This window comes from Camelus bactrianus, chromosome 18, assembly GCF_048773025.1.
Source record: "Camelus bactrianus isolate YW-2024 breed Bactrian camel chromosome 18, ASM4877302v1, whole genome shotgun sequence".
Taxonomy (NCBI): Eukaryota; Metazoa; Chordata; class Mammalia; order Artiodactyla; family Camelidae; genus Camelus; species Camelus bactrianus.
In genome coordinates, this window is record NC_133556.1 from 3,500,683 (window position 1) to 3,528,068 (window position 27,386).

A 27,386-nucleotide genomic window follows, 5' to 3' on the forward strand; every position below is an offset into this window, starting at 1 on the left:
GGAAATAAAAATACTCACATGTGCAAATGAGAAAAGCCGCTGACAGCAGGGAAGGGGCTGCGGGTCTCTGCGCTCCTCTCCCGGGGGCACCTTCAGCCCTGCGAAGCCGCAGCCCCGGGAGCAGGCGGGGCCGCAGGTCCAGGGCCGGAGAGGGCGCGGGAGCAGTGAGTCGCAGGGTCCAGGTGGGGGTGGGGGGGCCCAGGCAGGAGGCGCGGCCTGGGGAGGTTAGGGGTTTCTCTTTTTAACAGAGATAAATGCCCAATCGCCCCCTCCCGCTCCCCTTCCTCCCTCAGTGTCTCTGTCTCATGCACACACCCACACACGCACAGCAGACTACACTCATGTGTAGGCACGCATCATGCACACACGCGCACACACACGCAGGCGCCAGTGCTGACCGGGCCCCTCTCCACAGGCAGCATATGGTCCGCCACTTAACAGCCCAGTTCTGCCGATTGGAGACCATTAGGGTGGGTTCTTTTCCCAGCATAAAATGCTGCAGAATATAGATTGCAATTAACACCAGTGCCAGAACAGCACTTAGCAAGAATAAGCACATTATTAACATCTGGTGAGCCCTGTCTTGGGTGTAGAAGCAGCGGAAATTCTTGCTCTAAGTGAAGGATGGGTTGGGGGGACACTAAAAATACAAGGCCTGCTGTTTGGGGGCTGCTTTCCAAGGCAGCTCGGGCCCCAGCCTCTCGTGAACAGCCCCGCCTCACCCTGTTTGTTGGCATAAATGATGCTGTTGGCTAAAACTGCTGGCTCAGGAGAACAGGCCATGCAGGCCAGAGTGCGAGGACAGCTGCAGCCTGTGGATAAACTCCTAGTGGAAAGATCATTCTCCAGCCTGAGCCCGGGGCGCTCTGGACAAAAGGAGACATGTACCCAGAGCCACAGGGGTCTCGGAGTCAGCCAGGCCACTTGCCCCCATCCTGGGCCATGTCCCCCTGCTGGCCAGGCTGTGGCTGGCCACCCCCCCTTGCATTGAGGATAAGAAGCAGTCAGTCCCTACACCGCCGGTCTTTCTGGTGGTCTCAAGGCGTCATCTGAAAAAAAAAGCCCAGAAGTTGGTGGGGTGGGATGTCCCACCACCTCTGCGACCCTCAGCTACAGCTGTGTGGATCCACCGGGGGCCTTGGCCCTCTCTCTGGGGCTGCGACTTGTAAGGCCAGGAGATCAAGCCTGGGTTGCAGCTCTCAGGCCAGGTCAGGACTGCACAGGGGAGGGCTGTGGGCTTGGGGGGGGGGGGCCGCTGCAGGGCATTCACCTGGATGCAGCTGGCAGACCGGTCCCGCTAGCCAAAAGGCAAGGAGCCAACTGTAGCCTGGGGAGGGCGCAGGGCACCCTATGCTCCTGACAGGAAACAAATGCACCCATGGCAAGAAAACACTGGTGCAGGGGGAGGGGCCCAGCTCCACTGGTGCAAACACGCCTTCCGCCTGGCAAAGGGAGGTGAGAGCAGACAGACTGCTTATGGAAGAACCGACCAGAGGCTTGGGCCTGTGTGTGTCCTGGGATCCCGACCCTAGGAGTACTTGGCTCCCGCAGCTGCCACCGCAGGCCTCCTGGACCCCCTCAGCCTGGCGGGGTGGGGGCTGCTGAACTACTTGTCCCGTGAGACCCCAGGGAAGGGCAAGTGAATGAACGCCCAGGGACCAGGGACCAGGGACCAGGGACCAGGCCCTATAACAGGCAAACTGTAGGACACAGAATGAGGATGACACCACACGGAACAGAGCAGGAAGACAGCAGGCCTGCGGGCCACAGAGCAGGCGGCGGCCAAGACGGGGCATCAGCCCTGTAAGGAGGGCCGGGCGGACTCTGCGCCCCCGGCCTGGCGCAAGGGGATGCCAGGGGCAGGACAGAGCCTGACCCGGGGGCCGGGGAGGCAGGCTCAGTGGAGACCCAGGTGCCCCTGGCTGGAGGTGGCCTGATGGTGCCAAGTCCCTGGAAGTCTCCAGAAGCATCACCAGGAGCGTCTAGGCAAGACTCTGGATGGAGGGAACCCAACCGGCCCCTCAGAAGCCCACCAAAGGGACGACAGCTCTGGGGAGTCTCCCAGTTGAGACGGCAGACACTCTGGGCTTGGCACGGGGAATTAGGCCCTGGACACAGGGAGCAGACTCTCGTTTTTGGAATAGCTGCATTGAGTTTTTTTAAAGTGCTAGATAAAGCTATCTGAAATGGGGTAATGTGATCACTACTCCGGCCTGACACATCCTTTCCGGGTTTTAATGTCAAGTTCTCCTACTGAGGTGAGTCTATCCATGTGCCCCTAGAAACACGGGTCTTCACAAGGGCCTGCGGCGGCTGAAGCCAGAAGTCGGGACTGGTGGGCGGCTGAACCGCCCCGCCTGCCGTCATCTGGCTGGAAATACCGGAGACACAACTGGGTCAAAAGGAAGGAGAGCCCCAAATCTGCAGCCACAGCGTGCGCAGGCCCCTCGCCGCCTCAGGCTCACAGGTGCCGAGGGAGGGGCCTCAGGTCATCACACAGGGAGCGTGTCCACCCACACAAGCACGGCACCCCCTGCACCAGGGCCCCGGCTGCCCCCCCTCCCCCGCCGAGCCCGACGGCAGGTGACCAGGAATGCAAGAGCAAAGGGACATTCTTGGGGTCTGGAGGGAGGGGACAGCACTGGGGCCACAAAGGGCTCTGGGGACCTGGCCCCGGACGGGTCAGCGCCCTGGCAACGCGTGTCTTAGTTCAAGAACACCCCGTAGCCAGCCCTTCCCACCTCATCCTCCTCCCTCAGCTCAGCCTGAATGTCACGGAGCATGGGGTCCTCACGAGAGGAAGCCCCGGGGGATGGCCAGGGAAGGGGCCTCCCTCCTCCCGTGACCCACAGGGGATCTTGGGGGCCCGGGGCAGGTGGGGCAGCAGCAGCAGCCGTGGCAGAGGCTGGAGGCCACACGCAGTCCCGGCGGTCCTGCTTCCTCGGCCACGGAGACTCAGAGACCATGGGCGGTGACGAGCAGATGGGCCCGTTCCTGTCACCACCACAGGTTTGGCGGCTCCTCGGCCACTCTACTTTTAAATAAGGTGACCTCATCCAGGTGCACCATGGGGACGTCCCGGATGACATCGGTCAGGCCCTCGTGGAGCAGAGGGAAGACGACGACGTTCAGCGCGGGCCGCTCGGCCTGGAAACTAAACCAGAGGCAGGCAGTTAGCAGGACCACGAGGGAGGCCACAGGGAGAGCCGGCCCCGCCCTCCCTCACACATGGCACAGGGTGTGTCCCAGAGCATCGCTGGGACAGAAAGGTGCCTCCGGGGCCCCTCACACGGGTCGAGGAGTGGCTGGGGTGGGACAGGCAGAGGAGCCTCGCCTGGGGGCGCAGGGTGCCCTGTTTCTGTCCAGCCGCGTGAGGCGCCCACGCAGCACAGCAGACAGAAGAGTCGAGGCCCAGGGAGGCCAGCCTCTCCAGCGCAGGAGCTCCCGCACCCAGGGAGAGAGCAGGACAGGAGGTGCCAGGGCCGGCCCCCGCGCTCCTGGGCAGCCAGGCCGGGGTCCCCAAAGGCGGCCACCCGAGGGACTGCAGAACCAGAACTTGTGCCTCTGACCACCCGCAGGGGAGTGGAGGGGACGGGGCCAAACCCGCACGCCACAGGCCACCCCAGAGGGACAAAAACCCCCAAGTCAGGTGATGCAGCAACTCTGCCAGGAGAGCAAACCAAGGTGGCCACTAGCAGCCACGAGCTTCCACCTGAACGTGTGACAGACGGTTGTCAGACTCCCCTCCTGCCTGCTGCGCCCACAGGTGACAGGCTCCACTCTGTGGGGCAGATGACCCCTTCCAGGGAGCATCTGCCAGGCCGGCACTGCACTAGGAGCCAACAGACATCACCTCATGTCACCCTCCCCACAACCCCAGGTGGCCGGCCAGCAAGGTAACCATCCCGCTTCCCATCGGGGAAGCAGGCTCAAGAGGGTGACACTTTGGCCGCAGTCCCTTAGCCAGCCAGCAGCAGAGTGGGCCCCTCCCTTCGGTGACCGCAAAGTCCCCACTCACCCGCCCACCCTGGGCAGCAGCCAAGGGAAAACACAAGAACAGACCCAAGGGGAGCTCGCAGCAAACGGGGGACACAGGGGACAGAAGACATTCAGACTCCAGAGTGACTCTGGTCACAAGAGATGCTTCCATCCGGTGGGTCTCGGAGGGCGAGAGGCAGGAAGGTACCCACATGATCGGCCAAAACCAAAGCCAGGCCCCAGCCCAGCGCCTGCTTCAAGGAATGAGGAAATCGCGGTCCAGGCCTCCTCCCTGGGCCCCCAGCGACACTGCACTGGATTTATGACATATGTAAAGTGAACGCCAGAAAGGCACTCGTAAAACTTGATGTTTTGGCAATAAAGTGCCGAGGAAGTGCCTCCCGGTTCTGTGCGTGGCCTTCTGCTCCCAGCAGCGGCGCCTGCGACCGTGAACCTCGCAGGCAAGTCTTCACCTGCAAACCCGCTGTGCGATCTGCTCAACTTGAAACAAAATATTATGGGATGTGGGGTGTGCGTGCAACACTCCTGCCCGCTTCCCCGCCTAGGCTCTTAATGAGCTGCTGTCAAGACACTGAAGGGGGATTAATTTCTCACCAAAAGCCAGGAGCATGGCGTGCTCTGCCCCTTCCATGCAGCCCTGGGCAGCTCTGGGCGGCTGCAACCATCCAGGTGACCAGGAACGCACACACGGAGTCCCAGGGTGATGGGTGGAGGCACCGTCCCAGAGTCAAACCGACTTCCCTCTCAAGGTTTCTCTGTGGTTTGACCCCCAGACCAGCTCCAACTCAGACAGAGCTGTGGAGGGCTCACACACACTCCTCTCTCTGTGAAGTCTCTCCCTGGCCCGGGGAGCCTGCACACTCTCCCAACCAGAGCCTCACTGTTCCTACCGGCGAGGTGACCTCACTCAGACTGAAGCCTGGAGTCGGTGACGAAAAGGGGGACAAGCGGCAAATGCAGAGAAAGAAATCACTGACTTCCAAGTGCAGGGCTGGGGCTCCCCAAGGGTGGAGGCGAGGTCTTGGCTGGGGCTCGTGGGGGGGGGGGGCGGGCACAGGCGCCGGGGTTTCTGCTCTGTCACTCTCATACATGTTAATGTCACAATGTTCATTCGTATGGTTCAAATATAGTTTGAGGTTTAAGTAAAAGATACAATGAAAGAAAGTAAAACTCCTTCCAGCTACCCACGTTCAGAAGCCAGGCTGGGCTGATGACTGCCGGCAGGACAGGTCACCTCTCGAGACCTCTCCCCTGACCAGGACTAATCAATCACTGAAGGGCCAAGGCGGCAGCCTGTGGCCTGGAGTCACAAGGACAAAAGCCAGGCCTGTGCGGTCAGGCAGATGGGTTCACCTGCAGGCATCAGCACACACCCTCCCCGAGCACACGTGCCCACCCAGGCCTGGCTCTGCCCTCGGCTACCCCCACTCCATCCTGGGCAACACTGGCCAGGGACCTAAGTCAGGCAGACCAGGGGGTCTCTCCTCCCTGGCAAGTCACCTGGGGGCAGAAGAGGCAGACTTACAGAGACCACGTGCTGAGCCCAGGACGGGGGCTGCGCACTCGCTCAGACACTCGGCACCTGCCAGCTCAGCCGCCTGGCTCCCGCAAGGGGCCCTAAATGCCCAAAATGTGGTGACCGGAGACACCACGAGCAAGGGTCACCTCTCAGAGGGTCTGAGGGCTCTCACTCAGGACTTTTAAAAACACAGAGGTTAAGAAAAGTGAAACCATACTTAGTCTCTGCCATTCGTAACAGTTGGAAGGGAGGTGCCACGCTGAAGGTAATTTTCTACCTGAGGCTGTTAAAAACACACCAGGGGACACAAAACGGGACTTGGGGCTAGCTGTAAAACTCAGCTGCCCAGATGCCTTCTCTGAGCACCCCAGGGAGCAGACAAGGTCTTCTGTTTGCTTCAAAGCCACTGCTTTGTTTAGACAGAAAACACTGTGGGCTCTAACCCCCCCCCGCGGGCCCGGCCCGGCCTCCCCGTCCTGTTGTGCCCAACACGCTGCCCCCAAAGCAAAGAGACACCCCGCGCCCAGGCCTGCGCCACCCCTTCCCGTGGCTCCCGCCCCAGGCAGCAGGGCCCCCCCATCTGCCTGGCCATTCCCCTAGGGCATAATTTAGGGACTCCTTTTACTATGATATTGATAAACATCATTAAATACAGTACAATTATATGTGTGTTCTCAACTGTTTCCTCAGAATAAATCGCAGAACTAGGGTCACTGGATCAAACCAATGTTTTTACACTTCAAGAGAGAGGCCTACAAAGGACTTGGGCACCACTTAGGGCCAGTGAGAAGCCAGCTGAGTCTCCTGCCCCAGCGGGGCCAAGAGAACACTGCTCTAGAGTGACGAGAAAGGAGGCCGGGGTGGGACTCCCTGCTTCCAGGCTGCCTGAGGCCATCCCAGGGGAGCAGAGAGAACAGGCCTGGTCAGGGGGCTGGGCTCCAAGCTTGTCCCCAACACAAGCAGATGACACGGTGGCCACAGCCCCCAAGGACCTCAGACCTGGTGCCTGCACGAAGGGGACGGGGCACACAGGGGACACAGGGGCCCCAGAAAGCTGTGTCCTGTGCAGCCATCACGCTGGAACCAGCTCTGAGCCTGACGCCCACCGCGTACATGAGGTGGGACAGGAGGGACCTTGGGTCTTTCTCTGCGCCTGGCCCTGCAGGTGCTGCAGAGCTAGAAAGGGCTCCCGGAGGGGCTGGCTCAGTCATCTCAGAAGCACCTGCTGGGTTTGTTTCTTTGCCTGAGAGACTGGAAAAAAAATTAAAGTCAACAGTTTTTTCCTCCCAAAATAAAGGTCTTATAGAGGCCAAAGCCATACAGTATTTTGTAAAAGCCATTCGCGCTGTAACAGCTATCTTCCAGAAGCACAAAGACGGATGGCGGCAAGAGTAAAACACCCATCACAGGTCCACAGAGCTCAGATGCTGCGCGAGGAGCTCCCCACTAGCCGTGGGTCGACCCAGAGAGCAGCCTGGCATCCGCCCTCACACATGGGGAGGGGCGGGAAAGACACTCAGCGTCAGCTGTCATCATCCAATGCGGCCCCCAGATCCCACATGGACAGAGGGGCTGTAAACCCACAGGCCTGGACCACAGGAGCTGGGCAACGAGTATGAGGCTGTCACCAGAGAGGCTGAAACAAGGGAGGCCAGGAGAAGCCAGAACACACAGGGGTGGGTCTGGGGCGTCCCTGAGGCTTCTCCCCTTCCCCCCACCCACCAAGACACCCCAGGGCCTCTCCCAGGGGACCATGACACAGATTTCTCATATCCTTCCAGAACTGTTTGTGCACATGCAAGCAGAGAAACAGACTACACCCCTGCTTTTGTTTGAAACACACCCTGAAAGAAGTTCCTTTGGTGACATCAAGCGCCTCCTCAGTCTTCTACCAGTTACGTTTCGTTTTATTGACTGGATGCTTCACGATTCCAGTCTCCTACTGACGGTCACCGGGGTTTTCAGTCTCTTGCTAAAATGAACAGCGCTACCCTGAAGAGCTCTGAGCAAACCACGCAGACAAGCCCGTCTGCAGGACCGAAGCCTGGTGGCGGGAGCTCAGTCAGCTCAAGGGTGTGAGCGCTGGACACGGCTGCATCAGAGACGGAAGAGCTCCCAGGCACCACCTGCAGCTCCGTCCAGATGGCCAAGGAGGACCACCTGGCGGTGGGAGGAGGCCTCCTGCCCGGCAGCGGGTGCAGCCACAGCCCTGGACACCCCCCCGGGCGGCCTGGACGGCCATGACCGCAGGAGACGCCCAGCAGTGACTGTCTCCCACGCTCAGCAAGAGCCGGGCTGCTGACGTTCCTCCTCGTCCCCACCCGCTGGCTGGTGCAGCGGGGCCCACGGTGTGCGGCCTGAGGCCTGCCAGCTCCCAGCCCCAGCCCCGTGGGCATCCCGAGAACAGAGCCAGAACTGGCCGGCCACCGAGCTCTGAGTCAAGACCAAGGATTCTCCCAGGTGGTCCTGCAGCAGCGAAGCCCTGCTGGCCTGGTCTTTTGGGTGACACCCTCCAAGCACCAAGCCAGGTTGGAAGGACAAATGGACCCCAGAGACCCGCCCCCACCACGCAGGGGGGCGCTGACGGCACGCGATGGAGTCGCACTGCCCCTTTAACGCAATTACGGTGGCCAAACAGCGTCAACTCTGTGTTTTAAAATTCACTTTCAATTCTGAAGCTCCCGGTGTGCCCCAGACTTAAACAACGTATCGCACCATCTGTAAACACCCCTCCTTCCACACACGTTTACAGAACACAATCTCAGAAGGGGCATTAAGCGCTGCATCTGAGCAGGAGGCCTGGGGCCCAGGCGCCCGCGTTTCCTCCCGCCCAGCCTGTGCCGCTGCCTGCCGGCCTCGCGGGCCCACATTCCTCACCAGCACGACCCTCCTGAGAAACACAGTCCACGACAGCTTGGGGGAAGGAATTTCCACATGGGCCTCAGAGGCGGAGGCGTGACCCCATCTAGTGGAATGTTGGCCCCAGTGGGGCCGGAGAACCAGACTTGCTTCCGCCTCAGGGGTGGGGTCCTGCTGTCCCAGAGAAAGGGGGCTGCGCTGCTCTGACTGGGGGACCCTCAGGCTGACAAACCCATGTGGTCAGCAACAGGTCAACACGCATGGCCTCGCCATGTGGAAAGCACTTGGCCAAGCTTCAGAAACAGCACGTCCTCACCTGGGACAGCTCGGACAGGGAAGCATCGGGGCAAGAGCCTTTTCTGTCCAGGTGACTGTCGGGGGCCCCATGTAACATCACCAGGGAGGGCACAGAGTTGCTGGTGAGCCACCACCAGACGGTGATAGCAGCGTGGGGAGGGAGGCAGGGACAATGGCTATTTTACAGATGGGAAACTAGGCTTAGAGAGGGAAGTGACAGTCTCAAAGTCACAGAGCTGGGGAGGGAAGAGGCCAGGACGTGAGCTGGGTCATGGGGTCAGAGGGCACGAGGGTTCAGCCTCCACAGATGCCATATAGGAAACCAAAAGAGAACTGAGGGCAGACCCACCCTCGCCCCACCCCCAGAGGCCACAGGGCCCCCCACAGGAAGCTTTCAGGAACATGAGAATCAAAGGAAATAGGAAAAGGAAATAGGAAAAATAGGAAATAGGAAATCCCCTGGGAAGGGCCTCCCGCCTGCTGCAATGTCTGGGAGAAAGTGGACCACAGAGGCACGGCTGGGCGCACAGCATGGAGAGGGAGACGCCAAGGGCAGTCCTGCGACCGGGGCCACACAGCCCAGCTCTGGCTTGTGACACTGCCCATGGTGCAGGCTGACCAGGCCCGACAGCCCCCTCAGCGCATCAGCAGCATTAACACGGCCAGGACAGGAGGACTCAGGATTTTTGAAGAGATGGGAAGTGAAACAGACAGAGGCTGGCTCTGGTCACTGGGCAGGGTGTCCCGAGGTCAGTGGGAGCAAACACCCCATGCCGATCTAGGGGTGTTCCCAGGACAGGAGAGGGAGGGAGGGAGGCAGGTGTGCTCCCCCAGGCGGCCACAAAGAGGCGCTGTCTCTGCAGCCCTGTCCCAAACTCTTAAGTCCTGCTGGGTGCTGGGGCCACTAGAAGGGTCCAGTGAGGAAGATGCAGAAGAAAGCAGCTCCAAAACCTAGTGGCCGACTGCCACACGACCTAAGAGAAAGGTCCAGAGGCTTACGTTTCAAACTTGGAAGAGCAAAATCAAGATCTGAAAGAGAACGAACATCGTCAGGATGCCGCTGTGCATGCACCACCTCCCACCGTGACGGCCGCCTCCCGTCAAGAGAGGAACCCGAGGCAGCCCACCTGAGGCCAGCCGCTGCCCGAGAGGTGGGGCTGGGACCCGAACCCAGGCCCCAGCAGGGCCAGAACCGCAGGTCTCACGGAGGGCACGACCACAACAAGAAAACAACTGCCAAAGGCCACCGGCTGAGACGTGCTCCCAAGTGGACAGATGTGCAAACCGGCAGGAAGGTGCTGACCCAGGCAGAGGCGACACCTTCCCAGGGACAGGACCACAGACGCAGCCCTGGCTCCCACTGGCTGAGTCACAGAAAAGAGGCAAAGACCTCAACACCACACAGGTAAGCGGGCAGGCGCTTCAATAATTCTCTAACCTAGAGGCAGGGAAAAGGGCGAGAACACAGAAATCAGGAAGAGTGACAGCACCAGCCTCTGCCCTTGCACACAGTCCCGGTGGAACGCAGGTGGGGGGCGGGGGGGCAACGCACGCTCGGCCAGGCAGCTGATTACCGTGAACCACGGCACCATCTGCTGGGCACCCAGCGGAAAAGCAGCAGGGACCCCACTGGGCGGCAGCCTGGGGCCTAGGGGGACACCAAGGCTTGTCCTTCAGTGCAGGGGTCCTGCCGCACCATTCACCCACCCCCCAAGCCTTGGTCTCCCCATCTGTACACTGTACTTCAGAGGGCTTCTGGGAGGTGGCAACAGCAGAGGTGGTACCCGGCACCAGAACCAAGGGAGGGTGGCTCCCCCAGCATCCAATGCCAGGGCTCAGAGCAGGGCCGCGAAGCACGTTTGCTGGAGGAACCCCAAAAGGGGAGCCACACCTGAACATGCACAGGGCTCTCGGCACCCCTCGGCCGGCACCACGCGCTTAGCGGGTCCCTGTCATGACCCAGGCCTGTGCCACATGCTGGGACACGGGGGTCAGGGGGGCCGTGCAGTTTCTGCCCAGGAAGCCCATGAAACGCATGCCGACCTCAGGACTGGTCTCGAACACCATACACCAAGGCCCCAGAAGTAAGAAAGAACTGTCGTGCGCTGGCCCTCAAAAACTCAGGAGCTAAAGGAGCTGCAAAGAACGTAACGATACTCGGGGGAAGGCGCTGCACTCCCCAGGAAAGGGGCAGGCAGCGTGCGGTCCGGGAGGCCAGAGGGGCGAGCTCACAGCCCCGTGGGAGGCCGCACCCGAGCAGGCCACGAGGCCCGGCCACAAGGAGGAGGGGTGGGCCAGACAGGGACCTGGTGAACAGAACCGACTGAAAAAGAGCAGCTCAGGGCAGGGAGCAGCACCTAGCGCCAAATCTGATCGACTGGCCCAGAGCACTGTGTCGAGAAGGATTCTGAGGATCGGAAGGACAAAGCAGCCTCACCCGCTAACGATGCCTGTGAGAAATGCTCCAACCCTCTCCGCCACAAGCACAGCTCTCTGAACTGCTTGGTGCCCTCGCACGCTCTCCTCTGGGAGAGGCTCCCGTGGGGACACACGGTGGGAGAACCAGCAATGCCCAGAGCCGGTTCCCCCATGGCAAGAGTCCCCCCAGGGCTGAGAAGTGTTAGAAACCCACATGGATCCCGGAGCTCCTGGCTCGGACACAGGAGGGGGCTGACAGGCCAGTCTGAGCCCCTCTGGCAGAACCTACCCACCAGGGAGGGAGGTGTCGGCGCCCCACGAATAGGATCCACTGCGAGTGGGGAGGGTGAGGGGTATCTGTGAGGGCAGAGCCGGGCACAGCCACATCTTCATCCCCGCACCCGAGAGGAGCAGCCTCCTCCTCCACCTGCCGCCAGACCAGTGGGCAGAGAGCGGGAGGAGGGAGAGCACTGGGCGAGCGGCTGCACCACCTGTCCAGCACCCTGGTTCCCCAACAGCTACCATCCGCCCCAAAGCCCCCATGCCTGGGTGCCATCCGGCCTGAACCCCCTTCAGCCCAGCCGTCAGTATCAGCTCCATCGCGCAGAACGCGGATGCCGAGGGGTGGAGACAGACGGTGAGTGGAGAACAGTGCGCCAAGCGCTGGCCCTCGCCCACACACCCAGCCGCTCCCCAGGCTCCGCAGCTGGAAAAAAACAAGGCCTAAGTGAGGGACAGTCAAGGACACACAGAGTTAGTTATGTGGGCCAGACCAGAGCCACCACAAGGCCCTGATGACGGGGCCCAGACGGCATTAAACACAACTGTTTGCAGCTTTACAGAATGACAAAGACACCTACAACGTAGCATTAAGTCAAGAAACCAGAGCGCAGAACACACAACGCCTCCATCCCTGGTCTGCCGGCCGTGCCGGCTGCTGGGACCACGGGGAGCTTTCATTCAAAAACACTCTGACGCAAAATCAACCACACTTCAATAAGAAATAAAATTAAAGAAAAATAGTTTGATGCCTATTCTAAATTTTAAGAAACACTATGAGCACCAGGGAGGGGAACCTTTAGCCAGGACTTCTCCTGAGAAGACAAGTGCCCACCACGATGCCCGTCCGGCAGGACGGCTGGAGCCTGTGACTCTGGGGACCTCCTGGCTGATGGTGCTTCTGGAATTCCTCGCTGTCACGTCCCCCTGCCCACGGGACAAGAAATGCTGGGCGAATACGAAAACGAATATATGTATGTACATGGATGACTGGGACATTGTGCTGTACACCAGTTGACGCACTGTAATTGACTGTACTTCAATAAAAAAAAAATTTTTTTTTAAAAAGAAAAGCTAGGTGAGAAAAGCTGCCACCCTCCGGTCCACACTCAGGCCTCTGCTGGGGGCGGCGCTGACGAGAGGCACCAAGTCCTCACTCCCTGAGCGCTGCTCCAGACCCGCTCCAACCCTGGGCTCCATCTAAGTGGAGCTGGACCAGCTGTCAAACGCCAGGACTCACTAGGGGAAGATGGGCCCGGCCTGCAGGGAACAGCAGGCAACAGGTCGCACACCTTGTACAAAGGCCCCTAACGCAGGGCACCCGCAGCCCCACGAGGAGGGAGGATTGCTCCAGACCCTCCGCCTCTCCCCACAGCCCCCCAAGCAGCCGCTGCTTCTAGATAAACCCAAACGAAGAGCAGAGACGTGGAAAATTCAGACTTATAAGTCCTCTGCACAGTTCACAGAAACAGCAGTGGAATGAGGTCCCCAGGGGCCGGGGGTGCTGGGTGGGGGGCTCATGCTTAGTGGGGGCAGAGCCTCAGTTTGGGAAGATGAACAAGTTCAGAGACGGGTGGGGCGGCAGCCGGACGACGCTGTCAGCGCACTCGATGCCACTGAATGGCACGCCTCAAAATGGTTAAAAGAAGAAACTTGAAGCTGTGTGTATCTTTAAAAATACCATCTTCTCTTATTTAAGAAAAGAAAAAAGACCTCTGCATCGCACAGAACCTCAGTACAGACACCCTCTGGTGCACACCCTTCGGCCCTCGTAACGGCTGACTTCGCGTGAGTCATTTTAGGACAACTTAAGACAGAGGGTGAGTAACCTATTATTAGGTAACTGCAGTCAAGTACTTTGAGACTTAAATTCCATCCCTCCCTGATTTCTCCAGTGTGAGCTGGAAGGCTGAGAAATCCCAAGGGTCTTTACACTGACGTGAGCGGCCCTCACATAGACCCCCCCGGACCAGGGGACCATCTGCAGGAACTACAGAGGCACACCGGGGAGAGAAGTCATCGAATTTCGACTTTCTGCTGCAGTGGACCCTATGGACATCACTTCGTTTACCTGCTTCCCTACGAACCAAGTTCACCACTCCCTGCTGGCGGACAGTGGATACGCACTTGACCAAAGGTAGCTGGCAACAGGCTCAGTTAACAAACACTCAGCGGGATCTGCATTTGCAGGAAGTCTCTGAACCTCCGGCACCCGCAGCAGCCAAGTTCATATCCGGCAGTCGCAGGGAGATTCCCTGTGGCCATCACTCAAAGGCCAGTCAGCTGTATCTTTCTCACAAGCCAAGAGGCTTTGCTACCTGGGTTCTCAGACCAGGCTACAGGACAAGCAGCCGACTTAAGAGGAAGATTTGGGTGTTTGGGAGTGTCGCTAAATCCACAGCTGTAGCATGAGTCAGCAGTGGACACAGGTGGGCAGGGAAGGCCAGGACCTGAGGACGTGGACCTGGCAATGGGACGCCAGTGCAGCCTCTCGCAGACAAGCTCCCCGGCCCCTCCCGAAGGCAACCCCACAGCCGAGCCCTGAGGGAGCTGATCACAGACAAGGAGTCATGACTGAGTAACGATGCCCCTGGGAACAGACAAGACGCAGGCTCAGATGGCAGGACCTGCTCCCCCAGGAGACCCGGGAAAGCCTGGCAGTGTCCCGGACAGGCAAGGACGTGGGCCAAGAACTCTTGCACCCGCTGGGGGAGGCCGGGCCGGCAAGAACCACCCTGGAGAGCAAGCAACTGGGCATCTGTCAAACACACCCTGCTCTGCCGCTTCCAGGAACCTGCACGCTGCACCCCGGAAAGCACGCACAGGGATGCCCACTGGGCTAGAGAAATATGGGAACAACCAGGATCTCATCAACAGAACTGACACACACAGCAGAAGGGATCTGTCCCCGCACGGCGCTTCACAGGGACGCACCAGCTGCACACGAGCCACAAACCACAGGCCTCAAAACGATGCAGGATGTGCCCCAGGGCCGCTCCCTGCCGCAACACCGCACACTCACGGACGCTGCGAGCACACGGCGCAAAACGCTGTGCTTCTCATGGGTACGGGGATGGATGTTCCAAATTTAGAAAGTAACCCCACACTGGGAGGTTCAGGGAGTCAAAGGGGCTTTATTTCAAGCCATATGTGATGATCCTTTATTTCTATTTTTTAAGTCCCTTAAACATCAAAAGGAATACAGAAAAAGCCAGACCCAAAGGACAAATACTATATGGTTGTACTCACAGGAGGCCCCTGGAGTAGAGACAGAAGGCGGAAGGGTGGGTGGTGGCAGGGGGACGGGGCTGGGGACAGAGTCTCAGCTCGGAATGATGAAAACACTTAAAATTTAAAAAAAAAAAAAAACCTAGTTAAAACGGTAAATTTTGTTATGTGTATTTTACCACACACACACACACACACACAAGCCACACAGAGCTATAAAAAGAATGAGGAAGAACTGTATGAAATAAGTGAAGTAAAAAAACAAACCAAGTCTAAGACAGTGGGGACAGGAGAAAACGTTCACGCATCTGCTCAGGAGGTGAACCAGAGCTGGGACCGCTTGTCTCTGGGGGGAACGATGTGGAAGGAGGGGGACGTGGTGGGGGGCAGGCAGGAGGGCTGAGGGGCAGCGCAGCTCCAAGCATCACCTTATATGGCTTTGACCCTCACAACTTCAGTGAGGCTGCAAATACCAAAGAGAAAAGAAAAGCAGGCCACGGTGTGGACACAAAATGGAGGTGAGGCAGTAGTGAACGAGGAGCCCGACCACGCTGGGGGAGGCAGAGACTCCCAGCCCGAGGAGCCCCAAGGGCAGTGCTCTGACCAGAGACCACAAGGCGAAAACCAGGGAGCAGGCGCAGGTGTCGCCTCAGGCAGCAGACCTGCCTCCCAGGGGGCGGCCGGCCACTCAGAGGACACGTTGGCACACACACCATGGGTGACGAGAGCAGGCTATTTGCTGCTGGAGGGACAGACTGCGGGACAGACAGGGGCAGGGTGCGATGATCCTGGGACGCAGGGCTGGAATCAGAGGTGACAGGACAAACTCGCCGTTTTTAACAGAAACGCCAATGGAGAGACATTCTACCAGGCACCTGGTCAGCGCTTTCCAGGAGTGCCGAGGTCACGGAAGCCAAGGAAAGCCTGAGACTGGCACGGCCTAGAGGGCTAGAGAGACCGACAACCAGGCATGACGAAGGCTCTGAAGTGAATCCTGAACCGGAGGAGGACATGATGGGGAGACGGACGGGATGCTAAGGGCTGCAGGCGGACCGGCAGCACCACGCTTGCCCCGGCTCTGACAACTGCCCCATGGGACACGGGAGGTTACATGACCAGAGGCTGGATGATGAACTGGGTCCCACCACACCCAACGGGAAGCTCCAACTACGCAGAAAGTTGCCCACGGGGCAGAGAGAGGGTCTGGGGAGAGACAGCTCTGCCGTGAGGAGAGGCCAGCCCTGTCCTCACCCCAGCCCTGCCCAGCACTTCTTAATGCTGAGAAATGACTGTCGGGCCCAAAGGGAAGCCGAGGGGGGATCTGCGACCCAGACCCCTTCAGGGACGGGCCGCGGGGACGGTGATGCCCACTCACCTGCGCAGGAGGGACTGCTGCAGGCTCCGGCAGGTGCTGAGGGACTCCCCGGTGAACAGGTGGCACACGACGACGTGCAGGCAGCGGGCCATGAAGGCCAGCACGGCCTCAGGCTGCAGGGTGCCGCTGCGGGACACCAGGCACAGGCGCTGCAGCGCAGAGCACTGGCTCAGCGCCTGGAAGAACTGGGCATTGGCACTGAAGTAGGGCTGCTCCAGCCTGCAGGGAGAGAGGACAGGGGCATGAGGTCCGTGGGGCTCCTGGTCCGGGCCCCCAGGCACATCTCTGGATGCTCAAGAGGGCCCAGACCAGCTGTCCCCACACCCCTCGTCTCCACAGGCCCCGGGCGTGCTGGGTGAGGACTCAGACCCCCAGGTCTCCCCAGTGACCCCGATTTGTGGGGAGGCCTGCAGGCCTGTGCACCCAGCTACCCACAGAGCCAGCCAAGTCGCTGCTTGGAACCCAGAGCCCACTGCATTCGCCTGCTCAGGATGCCTAAGAGCCAGGACGGGGAGGGGAGCCAGGGAGTTGAACTGTGTCTCCCAAAAGGTCTGCTGCAGTCCTAACCCTCGGTACCTGTACATGCGGCCTCATTTGGAAGCAGTCTTTGCAGATGCACTCGAGTTAAGATGAGGTCAGGCAGGATTGGGGTGGGATCCAGTCCAGTGACCGGGGTCCTTAGAAGGCCATGTGAAGGTATAGCAATGCAGGGACACACAGGGAGCTCTCCATGTGACAACAGGCAGACTGGACTGACATGGCCATAAGGCAAGGAACACGCAGCACTGCCAGCGGCCGCCAGAAGCGGGGGGACAGGCCTGGAACAGGCTCCCACCCAGAGTTTCCAGAAGGAACGAACCTGGCTGACACTTGACCTTGGACATCTGGCCTCCTAACTATGAGAGGATGACTCTGTTGTTTTCAGTCACCCAGGCTGTGGTCGTCGGTCAGGGACACCCCAGGACTCTAACAGAGCGAGGGGTGGGAGCTGAGGCACTGGCAGAGCACGGTTCCACGTAAGTTACGCAGAAAGCCCAAGACGGTCTTACAGACAGAGGCCAACGCGTAGCCTGTCCACCCAAAATCTTCCCAGAAGGAAGCACAGGAAGACAGGAGCTACCCCTGGAGGTCAGAACCAGACAGGGAAGCGTGTCTGTTTCACAGCCCTCACATCCTTCAGCCCCTCTCAGACACGCACGTGCGTCACTCGACGCCCTCAAACACCCGGTCTGACTGCTGTGGGGAGTCCCCGGTCACCTGGCCAGAGCAGTTTCAAGGCCGGTGGCACACGCAGGAGAGGCCGGGTGGAGACGTCCACCCAAAGTGGGCAGAAGGCGCCCCGGCGCTGGGTGGGCGGGGAAGGGGGCTGCCTTGGATGGAGACCAGGGGACGTCTGCGGGAAACAGCACTGCAGGGAGCTGCGCCTGAGCCTGACGCCTGAAAATGCGGCCACTTTAAAGGGCGGCCACCGGGCACCAGGTAAGGTTCTCTCTCAATGAGCCACCAAGGCCACTGAAGGACTTCGTGCCTCCCTCACAAGCAACCAGACCCTGGAGGCCAAGCACAGGACAGTGCTTGGCCTGGCTGTGGCCTGCACTGTGGGGACACTGCCACATGCCGGGGTGACACTGTCCTCTTCCCTTGACATTCTGAGTCTCTTCTGAGCCTGGCCACCACCCAAGGCCCAGGCACTGCACAAGTCACTCCTGGTACACACCTGGTGTCAGACCTGGGACCATGGGTCTCTCTGACAGCCTCGGTCCTGCCCACGGGACAGACACATACCCTTTGGGCGCATGGGGCAGCCGGCAAGACCTCCCTCTATGTGCAAGACCCACAGGGAACCCCATGAGGCCTGTTTCCCACCGTAAACTGATGACACCAGCTTGGTAACTTCCTGGGACGCACCTGAGAAGGTGGTCTGAAGCTCTGGGCTCTCGTCATAAAAGGAGAGAAGCTTCCAGAGTGAGCAAGAAAAGGCCCACACCCACCCCAGAAAGGCAGCAGGCCTGCGCTGGGGACAGAGTCACCCCCTGGGTGAAAGGACAGCCAAGTGCTCTGAGCGCAGCAATACCCCGGGAGAGGGCGACCTGGAGCAGGGGAGGGGCCGTCCACAGGTCCAAGCGAGAGCCCTGGGCCTTGCGCTCCAGCCTGCATCGCCCTGACCCCCAGGGACACCAACAAGTCACAGCACAGGGGGAAGGGGCTTAAAACCAGGTCTACGATGACAGATGTCTATTCTGTGCCTCCTGGACGGGAGCCCCCAGTCACGCAGATGCGGCAGTGAGGCTGCTTTATTTTATTTTAACTGCGTGGAGCAGAAGTTCTGGGAAGCTCCTAATGATAATCATAGAGGGACCAGGTCCTCCTGGGGTGGGATTTTGAAAAGCCTCACGTTCTCTCCCCACAGGAGTTCCAGGGGTGGCAGGAAGGAAGCCCCCTGGCTGGGCTTCTCGGGCACAGACACCAGGGCAAAGGCCCTGGAGCAGCCGAGGTGGTCAGAGGTGCCTCACCCCCGGGTGCCACTCAGTGAATCTGATCCCTGAACAAACCAGGAAGGTAAGAGATCCGAGAGCGGGGCCCAACAGGCTGAGGGCCCGTGTGGGGGCCCGATTCACCGCAGCCACGGGCAAGGAGGCCCTGAGCCACTCGAGCCAAATGTTCAGAGAAGCACGTTTCTTGAGAAAATGTTCGAACACATTATTCAGTTCTGTATTTTTTTAAAACCCTCCAGTGAGCATCCCTTTGTAGACGTGGAAGTGGGAAACCCGGAGGGGGCAAAAGCCCTGGCCCGGGGCTGCCGAGCTGCCCAGTCCCCACCCATCGGACCCAGAGCAGCGAGGAGGCAGCGCTGGCGCGGGCCGGTGGAAGAGACAGCCCCGCAGCACCTTGGTCACTAGGGGGCGACACAGGTCTGTGCGACCTGCTGGGGAATCCTGCTACCCAAGTAGGCAGAGAGGTGGGGGAGAGCCGGGGAGCTGCTTTTAAACATTTCTTTCGACTTGTCAGGCACCTCCAGATTCTTGTCCTCTAAGGAACCCCGTCACAGGCATTCAGGGTGGGGTAGTCCTGGGGGGTGCGTCCTGTCCATTCCACCAGCTGTGGAGGCGGGGGCAAGGCTGGCACATCCACAACTTCCCCTGCTCCACGTGGTGGGCTGGCAGAGCTGATCTGACGCGAGTGACCAGCAGTGTCGCGTTTAGGGCAGAGGGGGACGAAGAGGCATCCACCAGGACTGGCTTTGTCCTGGGGGGGGGGGGTCCTCTAGCCCAACCAGGAAGGATCTGGTCCCCAAAGCCCGCACCCCGAGATAACTTGGTCTCCCCACGGCTCTGTGGGCACAGGCAGGTGCTCGGGGCCACCCCGCTCATCTGCCTGCCCACCTGGCAGGCCCCGCTCTGAGCAGCACCCGGGCCTTGGGGGCAGCCCTGGGACAGCCTCCAGGGCCCGGCTCCAAGAAGGCCTCTTGCTTCCGCCCGGATGCTGCCCTGGATCCGAGGTCAGGGGCGGCCCAGGGTGACTCAGGGTAACGTTCCCCCTCCCTTCAGTCTTGGGAAAGAAGGTGCCCTTCTCTGTCCAACATGAAATACTCTCCCTGTCGAGGTGTGGCCAGAATCCAGAGCCTAGCGACGCCCCAGCAGGATGATGTATCCCGACTCCGCCTCCTGCAGGGGCCGCCCTGACTGTGCAGAGGCAGCGCCCACCAGGAGCCCCGGCTGGCACAGAACTTGATTCACCGACCTCACTGACAGGGACAGCAGGGGCAGTGGCCAGCCAACCTGGGTTCCTGAGGGCCGCCAGCTCAGGAACATCCCGCGGGGAAGTACAGGTGCCGCCCGGGGAGGCGAGCCCTGGCAGCGGTGTGCCAGCCTCTCCCAAGCACCTGCCCCTGGCAGATGGCACCACCTGCTCCTTTCACTCCAGCCTCCTCCCAGGCTCTGTTTGCCCCAGAAGGCAGGAATCTAGAGGAACGGGGCCATTTGGCCAAGTTCTAGAAACTGGTGTTTGTTCTGAACAGGCAGTACCCGGCTCTGATCAGACATGGTCTCAGCAGCCGGCGTGCACAGAGGGGCTATTATGTGTGGCGGGCGGTCGGATTCTCAGCCCGGCCCATAAAACCCATTTCTCCTGAGCCCTGTAGGCGCTGTAGGCCTCAAAACTCACGCTGCTTGCCTGGCCCTGCTCCCGGGGAAGACCTGGGCCACAAGGACCACATCCCAGATCCGGATGCCACTCGGCGACCACTCAGTGCTGCCAGGTTACCCCACTCACCATCCAACAGACCCGTGAGGCAGGATGCACTCCCAGCTACCTGAAGACCAGCTGTGTCACCTGAGCAAGTTCATCAACCCTCTGGGCCCCACTTTCCTCTCTGCAAAGTGGGACAATAACTACACTCTCGGGGGTGTTAAAAGAGCAAACACCTATAAGCAGGGGCAGAGCACCTGGCAGCCGTCATGCGTGCAGACACAAGCCAACAGCGGCAGCCACTGCGTCTCTTCCTGTAGCTTCCAGAACAGGTCCATCCCCTGCCTCCTCCTTCCCTGAGAGCTCCTCTCAGTCTCCTCTGCTGATTCCTCCCCATCCTGACCAGCTCCTGCTGGGGGGGTCCCTCCAGTCCGTGCACTGGCTGCAAGACAGCTCCCCCTGGAGGGTACAGGCTCCTCCAACTTGCACGTGCACAGCCTCACCCCTGTGGTCCTCTCTCGGCTGATGGCAGCACATCAGTTCAACTGCTTGGGCCAGAAGCCTCAGCACCATCAGGACCCACCTTGCCTGCCTGCCCACCCCATGCACCCGATCAACCAGCAAATTCTCCGTGAAGCCAAAGTCTGGCGTTTCTGGCCACACCACAAAGCCCACTGTCACCAGGTCACTCACTGAATGTCTGACACAGGCCTGGGCTGCCCTGCCCCCAGCCTGTTTTCAACACAGCAGCGCGACCTGCCTCCCTTCTTTTCTCAGAAGTGCCATTTCAGCTGCCCAGGCCCCTGGCTGCTCCTGAGAGACCCCAGCACACCCATCTTAGGGCCTTGGCGCTATTCAGCTCTGTCCAACAGAACCTCCCATGCAGACAGGAGTGTTCCACATGTCTCTGTCCAGGGAAGTGGCCCCAGCACGTGCAGTTAGTGAGCACCTGACAGGTGGCTGATGCCACTGCGGAACTGGATACTTGGTTTCATCTCATGGTAATTCATTTAAATGTAAGTCGCCCCCTGTGTCTCATGGACACTGCACTGGCTGACCGGCTCTATCCGCCTGGCCTGGAACATTCTTCCCCCAGGTTCTGCTTTCTAACTTGGCTCCTTGAATTCTTTGCTCAAAGAACTCAGCTTCTTCACAAAACGTATCCCAGCTGCCCCCCGCACTAGGCATCCCTCACACCCTGCTCTGCTTTTCTTCCCCAGCATTTCTTACCTCTAACACACCATACACTTCATTTCCTACGTTTACTGTTGGTCACTTCTCCCTACTAGGATGTAAGCTCCCCAAGGACAAGGATCTTTGCTTTGTCCCATGTCCTGGGTGCCCAGAACAGAGCCTGGCCTAAGAGGTACTCAGATATTTGGTGACTGGATAAAGAACTATGACGTGTGTTACAGGTGCCGAGCCCTGCTCTCAGTGCCTCGTAAGAACGAGTCCTGTTGGTCTCAACAGCCATACTTCACAGATAAAGGACCTGGGCACATACAGCCCAAGGTCCACCCAGGCCTTCTGACTCCAGGGCCCCTGCTGTGGGTCCTGCCCCATGGGACCTCCCTCCACCCCAAAGGCAGAGGCAGGGTTAGGGCCCACCTTCTGCAGGAGGATGAGATGCAGGGACAAGAACCAGCTCATGCGCCACGCCCACTTCCCTCTCTACGGGCAGAACAGCCCTGAAGGGGACGAGTACGGGCCCGGTGCAACGAACCCAGCAGCCCAGGTGAGTCTCCGGGTGGTTCTGCAGGCAGCAGACACTTAATATGAGACTGTGGATATGAGGCAGAGAGGATGCTGGGAGAGAGGCCAGTTTTCATTATCTGCCTTTGAGCACTCCAACTGTTTACGTGAATGTATTACGTTATTTTACTGTTACTGATTGCTTTTTATCAAACACTCCTCAATGATGACCAAGTAGTTTGACCACAGTATGGTTAGACAAGGTCCAAGGTCTAATGGGTTGGCAAGAAAGCTAAAAAATGGAGGCCAAACATGACAGATCCAGAAACCCTGGCTCTGAATTTAGTTAAATTCTAACTGAAACACTCACTCAGCTCCCCAAACTAAGGAACATGCAATTCCTGATCGAGAGACTCCAACAAGGTAACAGGATAGCAGACCTAGTAGTTTTTTGTTTGCTGAATGTACTTTGTGATCCACCTGCAGCTTCAAGTTAGGCATGGCCCACCAACCACGTACTTATCACCCTTCCCTCCAGAAAGGCCACTGATGTGACAGTGAAGGCACAAGAGGGACAAGGTGGGAGGAAGCTCTGGGTAGAAGTAAACCAGCAAAAAGAGGGCGCTGAGAGAAGGACAGGGAGGAGGACAGCATCTTCCAAAATGGGAGGCCTGGGCCCATCCTGCAAAGTGTGGTGAAGGGGCTGCAGTGAGAGCCCCTCCCTGCTCCTGGCAGGTAGGTGACTCCCCGGCTCCATGTGGCAGGAGAGGGCCCAGGCCAGGTGGAAGGCTAGGGCTGGGTCCCGGGCCCTCGCCCCAAGACCAGAAGGAACTTGGGAAGCAGCCTGTGTGCTGTGCTGGGTGCAGCAGGGCTTGGGAAGGTTCCGGGCTGGAGCAGGGAAGCACGCTGCTGGCTGGTTCATTTCCTGTCACGTGACACCTTCTGAGGGAGAGAATGGAGGTCTGAAAAGGAAGCACTCATCTCCACTGCGTGTGGCTAGAGGTCTAAGAGCAAGCTCTGGACTCAGCCTGGGGGTATCTCAGCCCCTCTCTCAAGCGTCCACTGCCTCCCTGGGAAGCAGGTGCATGAAGGGGCCGGCCTCCTGGCTGGTGTGCAGGTCAAACCAGAGAGGGCCTGAAAGCCCTGGGCCGAAGACAGAGTGAGAGCTGACCGATGCGAGAACAAGGATGCACACATGTCCTGGGCCCCAATGCCTCCCCCACCCACCCATCCCACTAGCTCCAGCCTACGAGACCAGCTAATTGATCGAAGCCCAGCCGCCACTTCCTCCCCCACCTGAAGCCCTCGTAGAGCTGAGGTCAAAGGCCCCCACAACATTTTGCAGAGTTTCTGGGCAACAATGCAGTTTTTTAAGATCAGATCTGCCAAGATTATCAAATGTCTTCAGTTAATGAAGGCTCACCCTTTAGATGCTGGGCCCTCACTCCATGGCACAATCCTGCTGAAGCATCTTCGTATCTGGGCTCTGGACCCTGCCAGTGGCCCCCGGACAGCGGCCTGGCGGGGGAGCTGCCCAAGGTCTACAGCTTCCCCTCCCCCAGACTCAGGTCAGCCCGGCCGTCCTGCTCCAGCCACTGTCCCATCTCAACAGGCAACAGCCCCTCTTCTGAGCCCATCCCTCCATCTCCTCCATCCTGGCCCCTCCAGCCCAGCTGGGACCCCAGAGGGACTTTTCCAAACTGGAACTCAGCCCCTCCCTCTGCGGGCTGAAGTCCCTCACCACCTCCACCTCACCTGATGTGCCCCCTCTCCCCTCAGAACCATGTGGGTTTTGAGTACATGGCGTATCTGTGAGCCTCTGGGGCTTCTGTACAGGCTGCCTACTTTTCCAGAAAGCCTTGGGCCCCCATCTCCTGGATGACTCCGGCCCAACCTTCAAGAGGTGCCAAGTTGGGTAGAAGCCCTGGTTTCCACTCCTGGCTCCCTCACTCACCAACTCTGCTCTATGCAAGAGCAAGTTGACCCTGTGGGATGGTCACAAGGACTAAACAAGATTATGGACCCGGCAGCATTGCCCAGCGCAAGCATTCAGACAGCCACGGTCACACAGCACCACCTTCTGCACACACTGCCCAGGCTCCACCAACCACTGCCCCCGAGCCCTCTGCCCCTCTGTGCCCTGCTACTGCACGGTCTCCTGTCAGGCCCCCACTCCCGAGACTCAGGACCCGGTTAGTCTCGGCAGATGCGCAGCAGGTAAGCAAATGCTTGCTGAATGAAAGGCCGTGCCCCTCACTCACTCCCCCCAGCCCCCGCTGCCCCTAGGGCCCCCAGTGGGCCAGTAGAGGCCACAGAGGAGCTGCCAGGCCCCCTTACCTGAGGTCCTTCAGCCGCCTGCAATGCTTCAGCATGTCCGAGAGGGCGGACATGTAGACCACTTTCCCCATCATGCCCAGGTTGGCGAGCGAGAGGGACTGGAGCTGCTGGCACTGCAGGCCGATGCTCACCAGCCCGGAGCCCGTCAGAATGCTGGGCAGCTGGGCCAGCGTCAGGTGCCGCAGGAAGGCCAGCTGGCCAATGGCGGCCACCTCCGAGTCCCCGACGCTCTGCGCCCGGCTGCAGGGTGGGAGGGAGTTGCGGATGGCAGGCTCGTTGCGTGGCATGGCAGAGGAGAAGTTGGACCCAATCAGCTCCAGGCGCTCCAGGAAGGGCACGTCCTTCAGCAGCGACCAGAACACGGAGGACGGCTGCGGGCCCGCCTGCCCGGAGAAGGGGTGGGGACAGGACTGCACGCCGATGCGGACCTTCTTGCCAAAGCCACGGGGCACAGCGTGCATGGCGGGCTGGACGGGCGCGCGGTCGGCCCGCGGCGCTGAGTCGGCAACGGAGCAGACAGGCAGGGACAGGGAGCGCAGGTGGCGCAGCCGGGCCAGCAGCTGGCACAGGTGCCTGCCGGCGCCCTCGGCACTGTGGTGGTGCGCGGCCGAGAGGTTGAGGTGGCGCAGGTTGCAGCAGGACACCACCAACGTCTCCAGGATGCCGCTGTCAATGTCGTCCTCTGCCTTGCGGAGCAGGGAGTCGGGGGCCAGGCAGTGCACGCAGCCACTGAGGTTCAGGCTGGCCAAGCTCTGCAGGTCCCTCCCGCCGTTGATGACGCGCTGGATCAGGTGGCCGCCAGACAGGGCGCAGCGGCTGAAGCTGAAGTAGAAAGGGTTACTAAACTTCATGTGCTGCAGGAGGGACGAGCCGTTGAGCCAGGACTTGGGCAGCTGCAGGGCGTCCAGCGCCACGTTGCGGGCCATGGAGTCCAGGAGGTTCTTGGTGGCCCCGCTCTCGGCGAAGCTGCCGGGCACGGAGATGAGGAAGGCATGGAGGTTCTCGGGCGTGCGGTCGCTGAGCACGGCCAGGTACAGGCGCACCACCTCCTGGTTGATGTAGCCGGGGGCCAGGCGGGCGTAGAAGACCCGCAGGTTCTGGTAGTGCGGCACGTTGCTCTGGCCCACCATCAGCTGGCCCGAGAGCACGGCGCCCTCACGTGTGCGGTCCAGGATTTCGAAGTAGAGCAGCAGCTTCTCGAGGCTGGTGCAGCAGGGGACCACGCCGTACGAGGGCGTGTACAGTGTCTGTTTGAGCTCCCGCACGCGGCTCAGAGTGGCCTTGCACTCACCGCTCAGCTGGCCAGCGTCAAAGCCGGGGCTCACGTCAATGGCCAGGGAGCGCAGGTGCTGCAGGGCCGAGAGCACCTTGGAGAGGCGCAGGGAGGTCAGGTGGCAGCCCGAGAGGTTCACCTTCACCAGGCCGCGGCAGCGGGCCACGTGTTCGACGGTGGAGCCTGACAGCCAGTAGCAGCCGGCCAAGCTGAGCTGCTGGATCTCCCGACCGATCTCCTTCACCAGCTGCTTGACCTTGTCCTCGCTGGCCTGTAGGATGGGGATGGGGAGGCGGGCTGAAGGCACTGGTGTCTCCTCCATCTCACCCCCTCAGGTCGCACCCTCCCCCACCATGGGCAGGGAGTCGCGAGGGGCCCAGCTGAGGAGGGACACTGGAGGGCAGAGCTGGCGCCTCTGTCCCCCGCCACGCGCTTACCTTCAGCCAACAGTCAAGAGCCCCGGCCAAGTGGGAATGGAAGATGGACCCAGTGAAAAAGTCTGGTGCTTCCTTGAAAAGCTAAACATGGAGTCACCACGTGACCCCACAATTCCACGGCCAGGTGCGTACCCAAGGGAACTGATGGCAGGGACTCAGACAGACACCTGTACCCTGGTTCTCGGCAGCACTGTTCACAGTAACCGAAAGGTGGAAACAGCCCAGCAGTCCATCAGCAGATGAACAGATAAAGGAAATGGGGCCCACCCGCACAGGGAGACTCTCCTCAGCAGGGAAGGGGACTAAGTCCCTGCACGGCTACGATGGGGACGAACCCTGAGGGCATGATGCTCCCTCAGAAAAGTCACTCACAGAGATCACGTACTGTGGGGCGGAGGGTACAGCTCAGGGGTAGAGCGCGTGCTTAGCATACACAAGGTCCTGGGTTCAATACCCAGTACCTCCTCTAAAAATAAAGAAGTAAACCTAATTACCTCCCCCGCCAAAAAAAAAAAATTAAAAGATCACATATTGCATGATTCCACATATATGAAATATCCAGAATAGGCCAAATCAGAACCAGAAAGGAGAACAGAGGCTCCCAGAGGCTGGGGAAAGGGGAATAGGACTTGCTGCTTAACAGTTTCAGAGTTTCTATTTAGCGTGATTTAAAAAAAGTTTCAGAAATAGCGGTGACAGTTGTGTACCATTGTGAATGCCCTTCAGGCTACGGAACTGTATTCTTAAAAACGGTTGAGATGGTAAGTTTCATGTCACGCAGGGTTTTTTAACATCACCCAGTGGAATCACACCCTGGAAGCTTGCTTTTTGGTTGTTGTTTTCCTTCACATCACATGCACTTTTACATCGTCAGATGTGCCTCAAAAACCTGGCCTGGACTGCCGAGGGGCCACGCACGGCCAGTCAGGGGCCTGGCGGCCACGACCTACAAACAACACAGCATCGAGCATCTGTACACATCCGCGAGGCTCGTGCATCTGACCCCTTCTCTACGGCCAACACGCATGGGAACGGTGCTGGCAAAGCACACGTGTTCTAAATCTCCAGACAGACTGCTCTGGCACCTGCCCCTTCCTCTCCAGGAAAGAACCCCCGTGGGCAGGAAGCCTGACCTCGGCGCTTTAGGGGGCGAGCACAGCGCCCTTGTGAGGAAGGAGCACAGCGCTCTTGCAGAAAGAGCCAGAGCCCCCAGGGGCCTCGTGCTGCGTGTCAAAGGCACCACTTCACAACCGGAAACAACAGTGGGAACCAGTCTCCTAAAATTTGAGTTTCTGCCCAGGTCTCTGTTTATCTTTAAAGATATGTCCTCAATTGATTTTTCAACCAAGGTTGCAGAAAATTCAATGACAGGATCATCTTTTCAGTAAATGGTGCTAGGAGTGACAAGTAAATGTGCAAAAAAGTGAGCCTCACCCTGACCCCACAGCACACACGGAGAGGAACACAAAAGGATCACAGACTGAC

The 27,386-nt window shown here is 59.5% G+C and overlaps 1 protein-coding gene across 1 annotated transcript in view; it reads right to left on the minus strand.

Moving 5' to 3' along the window:
- Window positions 1-566: 566 nt before the first annotated feature.
- The window catches only part of FBXL18 (F-box and leucine rich repeat protein 18), a 33,966-nt gene continuing 7,146 nt past the window's right edge, over window positions 567-27,386 (minus strand). The window contains exons 3-5 of the mRNA XM_010965879.3: window positions 24,192-25,735; window positions 15,975-16,193; window positions 567-3,154 (exon numbers count right to left, since the gene is read on the minus strand). Coding sequence (XP_010964181.3) covers window positions 2,998-3,154; window positions 15,975-16,193; window positions 24,192-25,735 — 1,920 coding nt within the window. The 3' untranslated portion in view covers window positions 567-2,997. The remainder of the gene's footprint in view (window positions 3,155-15,974; window positions 16,194-24,191; window positions 25,736-27,386) is intronic.